This window comes from Bufo bufo, chromosome 6 (assembly GCF_905171765.1).
Source record: "Bufo bufo chromosome 6, aBufBuf1.1, whole genome shotgun sequence".
In the NCBI taxonomy this organism is placed as follows: Eukaryota; Metazoa; Chordata; class Amphibia; order Anura; family Bufonidae; genus Bufo; species Bufo bufo.
This window is the reverse complement of record NC_053394.1, coordinates 33,070,440-33,086,872: the sequence shown is the minus strand read 5'-3', so window position 1 is coordinate 33,086,872 and position 16,433 is coordinate 33,070,440. Positions and strand designations below refer to the sequence as shown.

The window sequence follows — 16,433 nt, the reverse complement described above, 5'->3', positions numbered from 1 at the left end:
TTTATTATTTTTTCTTTAGCACATACATTTGTTTCACAGAAGCATGAGGGTGGGTAAACCACACAGATATTACATGACCTGTTTCCATAATGTAACATACAACGTGCCCTACACAACTCACCACAACACTATTATGTCATGCTTTTGGTAATGCCGTGTACTCAACAGTGACATGACTGAAATGGAGAATGCCAAGAAACAAAGTCCACAAGTGGAAGCAAATAATGCTTTAGGGAATCTGAGAAGAAAAATTCTAGACTATTATTTCATCTAGAAGAACCAACAAAACCCCTATAATAACACAACTTGATAGGTCGTTAGGACTAGCCAAGGGCAGCATAATAAAGAGGGAGCAAAGTAGTAAGAATCAAAATGGTGACCCCAACGGTATGTGCCACCTATTCTCACGTCCTCAAAGAGTGGAATCAAGAAGATGTATTTGTTCCTTGCCCAGGTGTCCTCAACAGGACATTGTTGAGTTGGAACCCTTTCAGGTAACTGTTTGAAACACCAACTCTTTCTGGAAAGAAAAGGTTCCCACACCATTGCATTATACAGTATGTGAAAAGGGCATGAAATCTGTAGGTAAAAATCACCAATGAAGAAGAAGATTAGGGCCAAAATAAATCGGGCCCCTAGCTACATAGGTTTCATAGCAGCTGCAGAGGCTAACTATAGTGTATATGCCCTTGTAAGATAGCAGCATGACCCTAGCACAAGCTTCCTCATATCTCATGTACTAAATCTGCAGTTCCTCTAGGGGGGAGGAGTCCTGCACGGGTTGATACCGCCCATGAGGAAAGGGATAGAAGACCCTTCCTTCTCATCAGTCTCAGACCCATGGAAACTTCAGGGTCGACCTCTATGTTATGCATAGGACTGTCGTTATATTAGGCGCAAATGATCATCGCCAAGAGCAGCTACTTTTTTTTTATCTTGTAGCCTGGGCCAGATTCATTCTCTTGACATCTGATCTGCTTTGTCTACAAAGCTACACATGAAGCCCAATGTAATGTGGAGCAGCAATACGGTTGATGGATGTCACTTTTCTGTACATATGGTGAAGCAATGGACATTCTACTAAATACTCAGGAAATACTTAAGCACATTAATAAAATTACCATATAAATCACACACATTTATTTTATTTAGTTTTTCTTTTTTAAATGCTGGATTTTTGACACCTTTTCCTTGAGACGTTTTCTTAGGGTCCTCAGGGTAAAGAGCCCCCTCTACAGGACTGTAAAAGGCATTATGATCATGCTTGCATTTATAGACTCTCTAAACCCGCCACCCATAATACCTGTCTATTGCTATTTGATAAGGCAACGTTCTGTATATGTCGATAGTTTCTGCTTTTCTCTATGGCTCTGTACACCGTGCAATATATAGATCTGGAAATGGGAAATGTGTTGATTCTTACATTAATTTACTAATAGTCCTTGAAGGGGTAGTCCTTAAAATCACATGTATAACTGATCAACCTCCATGTGTGACCGGTGGAGGTCCAGCAGTTTGCACCACCTAATCCCATCAAGGGACTCACATTTACACATCATAGGCAATTTTTTGGAAACCCCTTCTAAGTACATTTCAAGTGATTGGCATGTTATGGCACCTCATAGAAGATCCACCATGTGGCAGTAATCTTGGACAACAACATGTTCCCTGTTAGCCATATTGATGTGAATTTTCACAATCTCCCCGATTTCCTGGCTTACTTTTTGAATTTAAAGCTATAAACAGAAGCAATATGAAACCCCAGAGTTGTATAATATAGGCTAAGATCTAGTAACACTGGCAAAATGTCACCATACAAATGTCCCCCCTCCCAACATTCACTTTATTCCTTACATGATTGTTTTTTGGACAATCCCTAATTGTTAGAAGGATCTTCTGACAATCAGCTGATCACAGGGTGTCCATCTGTCAAGATCATCTGATCATCAAGATCAACAAGTGTTCTATTTCCCTGCAGCGCCACCGCAGGTAAAATAAGGAATTACACAGTTCATACTGAAATCCATGGACTGTCCATGTCATTTGCAGTCCACAGCACGGTGCGCACACGTTCGTGTGCATGAGCCCTCATACCGAGGGTCATACATGATTTGTCCAAACATCCCAATATCAGGGGGATAATCAGTTTAGGGGAGTATACACCGGATATCTGGAATAATGGGAATTATTTTCCATAAGGAAAACTGTTCCCACCATTGGAAATATTGTACAATAGGTGATTGATCACTGTGAGGGTCCTCAATCAGGAATGACTGAGGTTATAGGATCTGGGAAAGCAAAATGTGATAAAATACATATTAAAAGCTGATCTCTGTGGGTCTGGCCACTCTAACACTGGGCGATCAGCATGGGAAATATCGTATAATACCCATGACAATCCAGTGAATGGGAGACTATTTAAATTTGTTGTCCGAGTGTTTAATAGTGATGACCTAACCTGGATATAGGTCACCAGTATGTGATCGGTAGGAGTCCAATGCCGATCAGCTGTTTGAAGAGGCTTTGGCGCTCCGGTGATCGCCATACCCTTCTCTCAGCTTAAAAAGCAAAGCGCCATACATTGTATAGTGGCCGTGCTTGGTATTGCAGCTCAGCCCTATTCACCAGAATGGGACTGAGCTGAGCTTGGACCATGTGACCGATGAACATGATGTCACAGGCCTAGGAAGAGGTCTCTGCACTCATGGAATGCTGCAATCTCTTCAATCAGATGATCTGTGGGGGTGCTGCTGGGAGTCGGACCCCCACTGATCAGATAGTGATGACCTATCCTGAGGATAGGTCCTCCGTATTAAACACTCCCTTTAATATATGGCCATATTGACTCCACCAAAGCAGGAGCAGGACTTGGTCTGAGCGTAGGATCACTCTCTATGAGATCCCTATACCCTGCTTGGACTAAACCCTTTAAAGGAAATGTTCACCTTTTCTTTGGACCTAGAGTGAAATGTATCATAAGGGGAATTTTTTAAGTCCACTATTTTTGAGTCTGTGTTGCTATAATTTTCACCAGATTATCAAATGCTGCAAGTTGTTTGATAAATTTGGCACATCTTTGCAAATAACGCTTTTGTCTAGAGATGTTACTCCAGTTTCCTCACCTAACCCCTCAACTGGAGGGAGATTGCGACATTTTTATAACTTTTTAAAAAGCATTTAATAAATCTGGTGTACACCCTCTTTTGCCTTGCTAACCACACCAATTTCCCCACCCACTATTTAAAAGCAGCAGTGGCATTAAATCACAAAAAGTTGCAAATTTTTGTGCAAAAAAGTCATGTCTCAAAGTTTGTGACTTTTTTGTACCAGAAAAGAAGGATTTCTAAATTCTACTCATAGAGAATTAGAGATAAAATATTACTCACTTGCGGTCACCACTAGAGGGAGCGTAGAAGCTTACTGCATACTGTGGTATCATTGAAGTCAATGTGTAAACTGTATGCAGTTAACTCCCTCTAGTGGTTATTTCAGGAAACCAGAATTTTATAATTTGTGTTAAAATAAAAAAAAATAAAAAAATAAACGTAGGCCTCTTGCACACAAACATATTTTCTTTCCGTGTCCATTCCGTTTCTTTTGCGAAACGTATACGGAACCGTGTGCATTTCGTTTCCGTATGTCCGTATTTCCGTTCCGCAAAAAAATAGAACATGTCCTATTATTGTCCGCATTACAGACAAGGATAGTACTGTTCAGTTAGGGGCCAGCTGTTCTGTTCCGCAAAATATGGAATGCACACAAACGTCATCTGTATTTTTTGCGGATCCGTTTTTTGCAAACCGCAAAATACATTTGGTTGTGTGCAAGAAGCTTTAGTCAAAGGCAGGGAAGGTGTTAAAATAACAAAAGAGCTAATACTTGCCAGTTCAAACCCCCCATTGCCTCAATTGCCCCCAATTGCCTCCCCGCTACTGCAGCCATAATAACATGTTCTGGTTGTAATGATGGAGAGTGGTATACTGATCATGGCATCTACAGCCAATCACTAGCTCCAGTGGTATATGGCCACTGAAGCCAGTGGTTGGCTGCAGTGGTCACATGCAGTACATGGGTACAACACCAATGCAGCCATGTAAACTAAGCATCAGCGTTGGAGCAGAGGGGGTTTGAACTGGTCTGTGTACTGTGTCTCTGAAAACTCCTTTAACTATTTGCAGGGAATTTGGAGCTTTCTATCAGAAAATATATATTTTTAATGACAGGGGGTCTACCCAGTTTAAATGGGTTATCCAGGATCAGGGAAATATGGCTGTTTTTGCTTTTATTTTAAAAATAGTGCCACACCTGTCTACAGGTTGTGTATGGTATTGCAGCTCAGTCCCATTTACTTCAATAGAATTGTACTACAATATCAGATGCAACGCAAGGACAGGGCTGGGACGGTTTCTGGAAGACAGCAGCCATGATTTTCTAATCCTGGACAACCCCTATAATAAAAAAAAAATACAAAGATTGATGGGCCTTCACTAAATATTCTTTCTGCCCAAACTTGACCCTAATTGTAGGCACACACCACAGATTTTTGGCATGGGTTTCAGAGCAGATTTGGTGCTGAATACTGTGTCAAATCTGCATTGAAACGGCCTCTTATTGTTTTCAATGGTAGACTACACTGCAGTTCATGCATCCAAGGATTTTTAACGTGCGGTTTTCCATACTGTTTGTGCGTTTAATGTGCAGGCACCTCGAGAAGCAAAAATATTATACTGTTCACGGTAAAGCCCCAATCAATGGAGCTAAACCGAAAGCATGACTTCACCATTCAAAATGAACAGCTATGGCATAAACCGCAGTGGTCAAAATCCATTGTGTGAACATACCCTAAGACTACTATTAGCAGATCTAAAACAAAAATCATGTCCTTTTTAATAAAGCGACTTGAAACCTATACGTATTCTGGAGCTTGTAAATACTTAAATCCCACTCCAAAGCCAGAACATCTCATGCTGATCAAGGATGCGCCAAGTCGTCTTCCCAGCACTGAACTATTCATCTGAAGGAACGTCTGAGGAACAAAAAATATAGACCAAACGCTAGACAATCTCGTCACTGGCCATAGACTCAAGTTATCGGCAGTTCCCATGGTAGTCCAATCTGCATTATTAGTCCAGGCAAGGGTGAGAAGACCACACACATTTTGGAGACATACAATGAAAACTAAAAACTATTGCTGGTCTAAGTTTCTTGCAGGCATGATGTGCAGATAAACCAGTGACACCAGTAAGGGGTTTGACCCCGGCCTGTCATTTGCACCCTTTACACTAGGTACAGTGAGGAACAGAAGTATTTGAACACCCTGCGAAGTTCTCCCACTTAGAAATCATGGAGGAGTCTGAAATTCACATTGCAGGTGCATTCCCACTCTGAGAGACAGAATAAAAATAAATAAATCACAAAATCACAATGTATGATTTTTAAATAATTTATTTGTCTTGCACTGCTGAACATAAGTATTTGAACACCTGGGAAACAGCAAGAATTCTGTCTCTCAAAGACCTGTTACTGTGCCTTTAAAAGGTCCACCTCTACTCCACTCATTAATCTAACTTAGTAGCACCTGTCTGAGCTCTTTAAAGACCCCTGTCCACCCAACAGTCAGTCAGATGCCAACTACTACCATGGGCAAGACCAAAGAGCTGTCAAAAGACACCAGAGACAAAATTGTGGACCTCCACAAGGCTGGAAAGGGCATACGGGGCAATTGTCAAGCAGCTTGGTGAAACTGTTGGAGCAATTGTAAGAAAATGGAAGAGGCTAAAGACGACTGTCAGTCTCCCTCGGACTGGAGCTCCATGCAAGATCTCACCTCGTGGGGTATCACTGATCATAAGAAAGGTGAGGAATCAGCCCAGAACTACAAGGGAGGAGCTGGTCAATGACATGAAGAGAGCTGGGACCACAGTTTCAAAGGTCACTGTCGGTAGAACACTACGCCGTCATGGTTTCAAATCATGCATTGCACGGAATGTTCCTCTGCTCAAGTCATCACATATACAGGCCCGTCTGAAGTTTGCCAATGACCATCTGGATGATCCAGAGGAGGCATGGGAGAAAGTCATGTGGTCAGATGAGACCAAAGTAGAACTTTTTGGTCTAAACTTCACTCGTCATGTTTGGAGGGAAAAAAGGATGAGTTGCATCCCAAGTACACCATCCCTACTGTGAAGCATGGGGGGGTGGTAACATCATGCTTTGGGGTGCTTTTCTGCGAAGGGGACAGGACGACTGCACTGTATTAAGGAGAGGATGAATGGAGCCATTTATTGTGAGATTTTGAGCAACAACCTCCCTACCTCAGTCAGAGCATTGAAGATGGGTCGTGGCTGGGTCTTCCAACATGACAACGACCTAAAGCACACAGCCAGGATAACCAAGGAGTGGCTCCGTAAGAAGCATATCAAGGTTCTAGAGTGGCCTAGCCAGTCTCCAGACCTAAATCCAATAGAACATCTTTGGAGGGAGCTGGAAATCCATGTTGCTCAGCGACAGCCTCGAAACCTGACAGATCTATGGGGGGGATCTGTGTGGAGGAGTGGGCCAAAATCCCTGCTGCAGTGTGTGCAAACCTGGTCAAGAAGTACAGGAAACGTTTGACCTCTGTAATTGCAAACAAAGGCTTCTGTACCAAATATTAACACTGATTTTTTTCAGGTGTTCAAATACTTATGTTCAGCAGTGCAAGACAAATAAATTCTTTAAAAATCATACAATGTGATTTCCTGAATAAAAAAAAAAATTCTGTCTCTCAGAGTGGGAATGCACCTACAATGTGAATTTCAGACCCCTCCATGATTTCGAAGTGGGAGAACTTGCAAAATCGCCGGGTGTTCAAATACTTCTGTTCCTTACTGTATATTGGTAATAGAAACCAATGGCTCTAGGACTTTGTATTCCCATTGTATCCTCCTATTGTCCTCATCGGTCCATAAGCCATACTACTATTGGTATGGTTGACCTGCCCATATAGCAGCAGGTCCTACTTCATTTCAAGCAACAGAGCTGCTGGAGGAACCATGTAGAGTCTACGTAATGTCCCTCCATTCTAGAGAATCCTTCACAGTCAGTGGGATATCTGCACTCGAATGAAATCCGATTTTCTCTTGACCTTTCAGCAATGATTTATGGCAAGAGTTAAAAAAAGAAGTTGATGGTAAAAAGGTCAAACAAGACTTGTATCGAGAAGCTGTCCGGACATCGTCTTTGGGCAGAATTGGCTTTCAGCACAAACTTTTCAATTAACTCGTTCAAGCCTCGGAGCTGCAACTAGGGATGACAATTTCTTTTAAATAAGGTCCTTACTAAAGGAATCAGTGTGAAGGTTCATTGACTTGAGAAGGTTTATAAAGGTCTTCCTATAGCCTTTTCATTTCCAAGCTACATAGTCTGAAGCTGCAACATCAATAATCTGCCACTGGATCCCATAAACTTCAATGATGGATGAACTTGGCAGGAACGGGTGAAGTTCTTGAGGTCGATCCATGCTCGTTTCTCGGTTTCTTTAAGAAAAAACAAAGCCCTTTCTTGTGCTGTGTACTAGTTAAGAGAAAGTCTGAGGAGTGGCCGTGACTTCCTCAGCACAGGATGTGACTTTCTTCTGTGACTATAATGGAGAAGAAGGTGTTCTCTGGAGAACATTCCCCTGTGTCTTCTGTGACTTGCGGTGGACTAAGAGAGCTTCTCCCGCTGTCATTGTCCTTTCCTGCCATGTAAAATAAAAGGTATTTAGTAAAATGTATGTGATCCATCTGCTCATACTCAGAGATGTTCTATGCTACAGGGAAAAACTAGACTGTGTTCACATCATGCTTGAGCCTTCGGAGATACATCTCTGCATAGACATACAGTACAGTGCACACAGGTTCCCATTATAAAAAAGACTTGAAAATTATACAATCTTTGATGGATGCCTCTGTATAGGAAAGCAAAGCAGACTTGGTCTGGCTTAAAAAAACAAAAACATGGTTTTGTGATACTTTGTCTTAAAGGGAACCTGTCATCAATGTTATGCTGACCTCACTGAGGGCAGCATAAATTAGGACAGAAATGCTGATGTCAGCGCTGTGTCACTCATGAGCTAAAAGTAAGTGGTTGCCGAGAACCAGCATCATAATCATTGCAGCCCAGGCCTAGAGAAGAGTCAAATCTACCTGAGAAGAGTCCTGGTTATTATAATCTCCTGCTCTCTCACCCACCTGCTGATGATTGGCAGTTCTCTCCTAGAGAGAAAGGGAGAAAACTAGATAGAAGCCGGTCAGCCATCAGCAGGTGGGCAGGAGAGCAGGAAGTCATGAATAACCAGGACTCTTCTCAGGTGGCCGGGACTCTTTTCCAGGCCCAGTCTGCAATGATTGTGATGCTGGTTCTAGGCAAACACTTACTTTTAACTTATAAATGACAGACCGCTGAAATCAGCATTTTTGTCACTAATTTTTGCTGCCCTCAGTGAGGTCAGCATAAAGAATAGCATAGACAGGTTCCCTTTAAGATGTCTATGCTATGCATGTCTATGGACAACAACCCAGTGAATGTGTTGTGCCTTGCAGCCTGTCGACGACTTTGCTAGGCCGAGTTCATATCACCGTTCAGCTTTCCGTTCTTCTGATCTGTCAGAAGAAGAGGGAAAAAAAACTGGATCCTGCTGTATCAGTTGTCATCTGTTTGAGCCATTTCCGTCTGAATGCAGGACTTTTCCCCTCTTAAAAAACGGATCTCAGACATAAATGGCTTAAACGGATGACAACTGATGCAACAGTTCCTATGCAATCCTATGCATAGGAGTCCATTCACACATCCACATAAATGGGTCTGCATCCTTTCCGCAATTTTGCACGGAAAGCTAAACAGTGATGTGAACTCAACCTAAGGGCGGGTTCGCACTGGCATTACGGAATTCCGTTATAGGTTCCGTTATAACAGAGTTATCATGGAATATAATGGAATTTTGGTCCTATCAACAGGACTATTTTTTCTGTCATGTATAACGGAACCGCTATTTGTGCCCATAGAAATGTATTCGGACACAGCGAAACGGAATGCCTCTTAAAGGTTTCCGTTTGCATTCCATCCTAAAAGCCTGTTATATTCTGTAACCTGTAACGTAATTCCGTAACGCTGATGCGAACACGCCCTAGCATGTTGCTTATAATACTGAATTTGCGTCATTAGAAATCGGAGTCCTTAAAGGGTTTTTCCAGAAATACCATATTGATGAGTATCTGAAATGTGGGGGTCCGACTCCAGGCGCTGCCATCAATCACCGTCAGCGTACAGCATACCAAGCACAGCGCCGTACATTGTCTAGTGGCTGTGCTTGGTATTGCAGCATCAGAAACAACACCCCCCTGTCTAAATTATGTCTCCAAGCACACTCGGGGACACAGTTTACTATGCTCAGAGGGAATGTGGCCACCCAGGCATTTCCCTGCAGTGTACTGTACATGGCGGCCATTTAGATCGTCAGCTGTCCTTGTTATCCAAGGAAAACTTGATTCTGTCAGAACAGTAGATGCTCATACAGACTCCAATTGGGCTCATAGATGGTCGGTCCCAAGTGGGACTAATAGGGGAAAAACTTGACTATTTTCATAAAAAGCTCTACTCTTGTCCATGGGTTGTGTCTGGTATCATAGCTCAACTCTATTCAGTTGACTGGTGCTGAGTTGCAATGCCTGGCTTAGCCTATAGACATGAGGGGCGCTGTTTATGGAGGCTATGCATGGTCCGTGATCACTCCCACTCCTCTCCCTCTGTATTTGTATCTTCTCCTGTCATATTGTATCCTAATTACAACACAGTACCTAATCTATTGCAACCACACACAAAAAAAAGAGTAAAAATCTAGGAAAATGAGATTAGACACCAGAGGTTCAACCAGATGCCCCTGGGCCCCAATGCAAAATCTGTATCAGTCCCCCTGGTGTCTTCTTACATGGCTGCGGGGTCTCTGGCACCCTCAGACATTAGGTTTGGACCCCGTTGTGACTGGTACTGTTGCAACACCTATACACACCCCTGATGGCTCCTGGGCCCGGTAGTGACTGCAACCTCTGCCCCCCCCCCCCCTATAGCTACGCCCCTGCCTGTTACCATCTTGCATCGGGGCCCAAGGGGTTTCAAGTGACATGAGATTATTTTTTTGCAATAACCGGAGACCTGCGTTCAGCGTCTGGCTCTGGTCGGTGCTGAATCTTCCTTTTATGTCATATTAATATTGTGAGTTGTGACTTCCAGCATAAAATCTACTAAAAAGAAGCATTTTGATGTTCCATGGTTTATTAAGGATCATATTGGGAATTATGTAGAAATATTAATTATTAATTTTTGGACTAAGCGCTAGAAAACGACATTTACTGTAGGTGCAGCGGCAGCAGCTCGTGATGTGCTGGCAGTCATTCTGCTGCTGCTGCTGCTGGCTCATCACCACCCAGCGAGTTTGTTGCGTTGCTTGCTGCTGGTAAGTTTAATTATTATGTCACTATATTGAGATCAGCACAATGCTTTTATATTACGTTAGCCTTTCTCAATGCCAGCCTTGCCACTTGTCCTCCGGGATTGGGTTTTACTGCCAGCCAAATGCTCTAAGCAGCTGTATCCCAAAATGCAAAGTGTTTCCAGATAAGTCGCATCAGTGAGTTTGTACGTAGGAGAAATCGGGGGGTATTATTTCTCCTTGTGGCGTCTTACAGACCATGCAGTGCTCATCTGGGAAAAAGTGATGAAAATTGGCTCCTTTTACAAAAAACAAAGGAAGCTGAACTTCTAATACCACCAGATGTATGGTAGCTATCCTCTAAGTCAGTCTTCGACCTTTTAAACCGATCACGAGACGTAATTTAGGATTATAACCAAGCCAGTGCCTCATCTGCAGACAGCTGTTTCGGGGTGATTGCCCATCATCAGTGCAGAGCAGACAGTACAAGCGATCAGAAGATCACATGTGTAAGTCCCCTAAGGAATCAAAAATTTACAGTAAAAGAAAAAAAAAAAGAAAAAGTAAAAAAAAATAATAATAAAATTAATCACCCCCTTTCTCAATTTTACATACAGGAAGTGCAGAATTATTAGGCAAGTTGTATTTTTGAGGATTAATTGTATTATTGAACAACAACCATGTTCTCAATGAACCCAAAAAACTCATTAATATCAAAGCTGAATATTTTTGGAAGTAGTTTTTAGTTTGTTTTTAGTTTTAGCTATTTTAGGGGGATATCTGTGTGTGCAGGTGACTATTACTGTGCATAATTATTAGGCAACTTAACAAAAAACAAATATATACCCATTTCAATTATTTATTTTTACCAGTGAAACCAATATAACATCTCAACATTCACAAATATACATTTCTGACATTCAAAAACAAAACAAAAACAAATCAGTGACCAATATAGCCACCTTTCTTTGCAGGGACACTCAAAAGCCTGCCATCCATGGATTCTGTCAGTGTTTTGATCTGTTCACCATCAACATTGCGTGCAGCAGCAACCACAGCCTCCCAGACACTGTTCAGAGAGGTGTACTGTTTTCCCTCCTTGTAAATCTCACATTTGATGATGGACCACAGGTTCTCAATGGGGTTCAGATCAGGTGAACAAGGAGGCCATGTCATTAGATTTTCTTCTTTTATACCCTTTCTTGCCAGCCACGCTGTGGAGTACTTGGACGCGTGTGATGGAGCATTGTCCTGCATGAAAATCATGTTTTTCTTGAAGGATGCAGACCTCTTCCTGTACCACTGCTTGAAGAAGGTGTCTTCCAGAAACTGGCAGTAGGACTGGGAGTTGAGCTTGACTCCATCCTCAACCCGAAAAGGCCCCACAAGCTCATCTTTGATGATACCAGCCCAAACCAGTACTCCACCTCCACCTTGCTGGCGTCTGAGTCGGACTGGAGCTCTCTGCCCTTTACCAATCCAGCCACGGGCCCATCCATCTGGCCCATCAAGACTCACTCTCATTTCATCAGTCCATAAAACCTTAGAAAAATCAGTCTTGAGATATTTCTTGGCCCAGTCTTGACGTTTCAGCTTGTGTGTCTTGTTCAGTGGTGGTCGTCTTTCAGCCTTTCTTACCTTGGCCATATCTCTGAGTATTGCGCACCTTGTGCTTTTGGGCACTCCAGTGATGTTGCAGCTCTGAAATATGGCCAAACTGGTGGCAAGTGGCATCTTGGCAGCTGCACGCTTGACTTTTCTCAGTTCATGGGCAGTTATTTTGCGCCTTGGTTTTTCCACACGCTTCTTGCGACCCTGTTGACTATTTTGAATGAAACGCTTGATTGTTCGATGATCACGCTTCAGAAGCTTTGCAATTTTAAGAGTGCTGCATCCCTCTGCAAGATATCTCACTATTTTTGACTTTTCTGAGCCTGTCAAGTCCTTCTTTTGACCCATTTTGCCAAAGGAAAGGAAGTTGCCTAATAATTATGCACACCTGATATAGGGTGCTGATGTCATTAGACCACACCCCTTCTCATTACAGAGATGCACATCACCTAATATGCTTAATTAGTAGTAGGCTTTCGAGCCTATACAGCTTGGAGTAAGACAACATGCATAAAGAGGATGATGTGGTCAAAATACTCATTTGCCTAATAATTCTGCACTACCTGTATAAAAAAAATATATTAACAATAAAAAACAAACATAATAGATATAGCTGCCTCTGAAAATGTCCAAACTATTAAAATATTCATTTTCCTGTTGGCTGAATGATGTAACAAAAAAAGAAAAAGAAAATGCACAATTTGCAATTTTTTTTTATACCGTTGTCCCTTTAAAAAAATTTTTTTATAAAAAAGGTATCAAAAAGACATATGTACCCTGTGACACAGTGAGTTTTTTTCTGGGAAAACAGTACCAAAGTCTGCAAGAGGGCATCAACACATCTTAGTCATTCTAGACTACGCCACTCGGTACCCGGAGGCGGTGCCACTGCGACATACCTCGGCCAAACTAATAGCTAAGGAATTAATGGAGATGTTTTCCCCGAGTAGGACTACCTAAAGAGGTTCTGACTGACCAAGGGACCCCTTTTATGTCCAAGGTGATGAGGGAACTCTGTAAGTTGCTGCAAATAAAACAACTACGGACGTCTGTTTACCATCCGCAAACGGACAGTCTGGTAGAAAGGTTTAACCAAACATTAATAAATATGTTGAAAAGGGTGGTGGCTAAAGATGGGAAAGACTGGGACGTCCTTCTGCCCTATCTTATGTTCGCAGTGCGAGAGGTACCCCAGGCCTCTACTGGGTTCTCACCCTTCGAACTGCTATATGGCAGACACCCTCGCAGTCTCTTGGACGTGGCCAAAGAGGCGTGGGAACAACAACCCACTCCACATAAAAGTGTCATTGAGTACGTTACCTAGATGCAAGATCAGATAGAGAAAGTGTTGCCTCTTGTTAGGGAGAATATGGAGGCAGCTCAGTGAGCCCAGAGTCGGGTATATAATCGGCAGGCTTGGGTCCGGATCTTTAACGCGGGTGATCGGGTTTTGGTTCTGGTGCCGATCGTGGACAGTAATTTCCTGGCTAGGTGGCAGGGGCCCTACGAGGTACTTGAGAAAATTGGAGATGTAAATTACAAGGTACACCAGCCAGGGCGGCTAAAGCTAGAGCAGGTTTACCATGTGAATTTAATCAAACCGTGGAAAGATAGGGAGACCTGTACAGAAGACAGCCCACAGCTGGGTTTTCTAGGAGAGGTACCGGCCCCTCTGTCTGATGCAAGAGAGGCGGCTGCCACAGTAAAAATTGCTGACAGTCTCTCCTCTAAACAGACTCAGGAGGCCAGGGAGTACATTAGTCGGAACCCACTTCCATAATCCAGCATGACATTGTCACTGAGCCTCAGGAAAAACTCTGATTAAAACCATATCTGTTACCCGAGGCTCGGCGACAAGCCATATCGGAGGAGGTGCAGCTAATGTTGCAGCTAGACGTCATTGAGGAGTCAAAAAGTGAGTGGGCCAGTCCTATAGTATTGATACAAAAGCCGGATGGGACATCGAGAGGTTAAGACAAGCCGGTATGAAGTTGGACCTCATGAAAGGGTACTGGCGGGTGCCCTTAACGGAAGCTGCAAAAGAGAAAACTGCCTTCATCACGCCTGAGGGGCTGTATATAAGGTCTTACCCTTTGGTCTGCATGGCGCCACCTCCACTTTTCAGCGACTAATGCACATTGTGCTGCGTCCACACCGTCAGTACGCTTTGGCTTACCTGGACGATATTGTCATCCACAGTACCGACTGGGAAAGTCACCTACCCAAAGTGCAGGCTGTAGTGGACTCCCTTCGGAAAGCTGGCCTAACCGCTAACCCAAAAAAGATGTGCGATAGGGTTAGAAGCGACTAAGTACCTGGGGTATGTCATTGGGCGCGGAGTCATCAAACCCCAAGTGATAAAATAGAGGTGATACGGATTGGCCCCGACCTGTCACCACTAGGCAAATAAAGTCATTCCTGGGAATGGTGGGATATTACAAGATGTTTGTCCCCCACTTTGCTACTCTAGCCGCGCCCTTGACAGGACTCTTGAAGGGACACAAGTCAATGATGGTTCGCTGGGATGATCGGGCAGAAGAGGCTTTCTCCTGAAGTCGGCCCTGTGCGGGTCCCCAGTTTTGGTGACACCCGACTTTAAAAGGGAGTTTAGGCATTGGTGCTGTACTGTCTCAGGAAGTCAACGGGGAGGAGCATCCCGTTGTCTTCCTCAGCCGTAAGCTCACCCCAGCCGAGACCCGGTATAGTATAGTGGAAAGAGAGTGCCTGGCTATCAAGTGGGCACTCGAGTCTCTCCGCTATTATTTATTGGGGAGAAAATTCCACCTGGTGAGTGACCACTCCCCTCTCAAGTGGATGAGCCAGGCCAAAGACAGAAATGCCGTCACCCGATGGTTTCTCTCTCTACAAAACTTTACGTTTTTCGGTGGAACACAGGGCAGGCCGGTTACAGGGAAACGCAGATGCCCTATCCTGGGTACACTGTCTGGCGTGTGTTCACCCCCTCAGGGTTGAACAAAGGGGGGGGATATATGTGACACAGTAAGAGGTTTTGTCTGGGAAAACAGGCATTTTCTTCCCAGCATGTGCTGCTGGCCTGATTTACAGTCAGGTGAGGTCAAATACCAGACCAGATTTTAGCGCCGGTCTGGGTTTTGGCAGCACCTGGCTGTCCTTAAATAGGCAGCTGGGCTCAGAAGCCATGTCTCCGTGTTGAGATCTGGGAGCTTTGTGTCTGGATGAAGGCTTGCTACCTGTTTGGCGTGAAAACAGGTTGGTGCTGCTATCAGCATAGACTCTTGAGGCAGAATGGCCGCATGGTGTGAATTACCACCAACACTGCAAGGTGACTTTTTGTTTGATTATGACTGCTTGTTTTATTCACTTGCCTAAAGTGTGAATAAAACACTGAACTGTTTGATCTAAAGAACTTGTTGTTGCCTCTATACTGCGTCCGCTAATCCTGTCTACCAGAGCGAAACCCCACAACCCCCAACATGGTATAAAAACTACAGCTCATCCTGCAAAAATCAAACACTCAAAAAGTTTCTTAAGTTTTTAACTTTTAAAAGTAGTAAATCATAATAAAAGCTGCATAAATTTGCTATCACCGTAATCGTACTGACCCGCAGAGTCAGCTTATCTTAGTGACCACTGATCCAATCCGGGGAGGGGGGGGGGGATTTATGTCACATTTTTTTCTTAATTTTAAATCATCCCTGCAGTAAATAAGGCTGGAAACTCATCAACTCTAATCCCGGATTAGTTTCCAAACAGGATGAAATCATAATGCAAAGTCAAGTCATCAAACTAAACTGCCATCATGTCTGGGGGATTAGCGGAGGACACGGCTCAGTATTCGTTATCCTATTTGTCATTTAGGCCCCTTGCAGACGAGCGTGCCGGATTCAGTCCGGATGCGTTGCGGGCGGGTTCAGGGAAACCCTCACGAGTTCGCAAGCAATGTGTCTGCGATTGCGTTGTTCAGTGCAAAGCATTTTAATGCGTTTTAATAACAGAATGCCTTCCATCATAGAATTGCGTTATGGTCCGTGGTAACGGAATCCATAACGCAATTCACCTTTTACCAGTAAACAAAGCGTGAACGAATTTCATAACATGAAATTCGCTCTTCTCTAGTTGATTCTGCTGATTGAAATGCCGCCTTCACAGGATACAAATGAGGGCACTGAGATACACTTACGGGTGCACAGCAGTTCCAGAGTTTTCTAGTGTTGGTGAGGAACCTTTTGGTTCCTCCCAGCCATCTGTAGCTAGAGGGATGAGTTTAGTTAGTAAGTGAGTCTAGATTAGCCCCTGCAAGGGGAAGGTAGCAGGTCTGGTCCTGTCTGGACAGGTTCTGTTAGGCCTACGCCAACCTTATCACTGGAGGTTGTGCACTTCCAAGCTGAGC

General features: G+C 43.5%; 1 protein-coding gene across 1 annotated transcript in view; it reads right to left on the bottom strand.

Annotated features, from left to right (window-relative positions):
• Window positions 1-7,592: 7,592 nt before the first annotated feature.
• The window catches only part of ZMAT4 (zinc finger matrin-type 4), a 383,151-nt gene continuing 374,310 nt past the window's right edge, over window positions 7,593-16,433 (bottom strand). The window contains exons 8-9 of the mRNA XM_040435654.1: window positions 14,264-14,266; window positions 7,593-7,720 (exon numbers count right to left, since the gene is read on the bottom strand). Of these exons, the coding sequence (XP_040291588.1) occupies window positions 7,593-7,720; window positions 14,264-14,266 (131 nt within the window). The remainder of the gene's footprint in view (window positions 7,721-14,263; window positions 14,267-16,433) is intronic.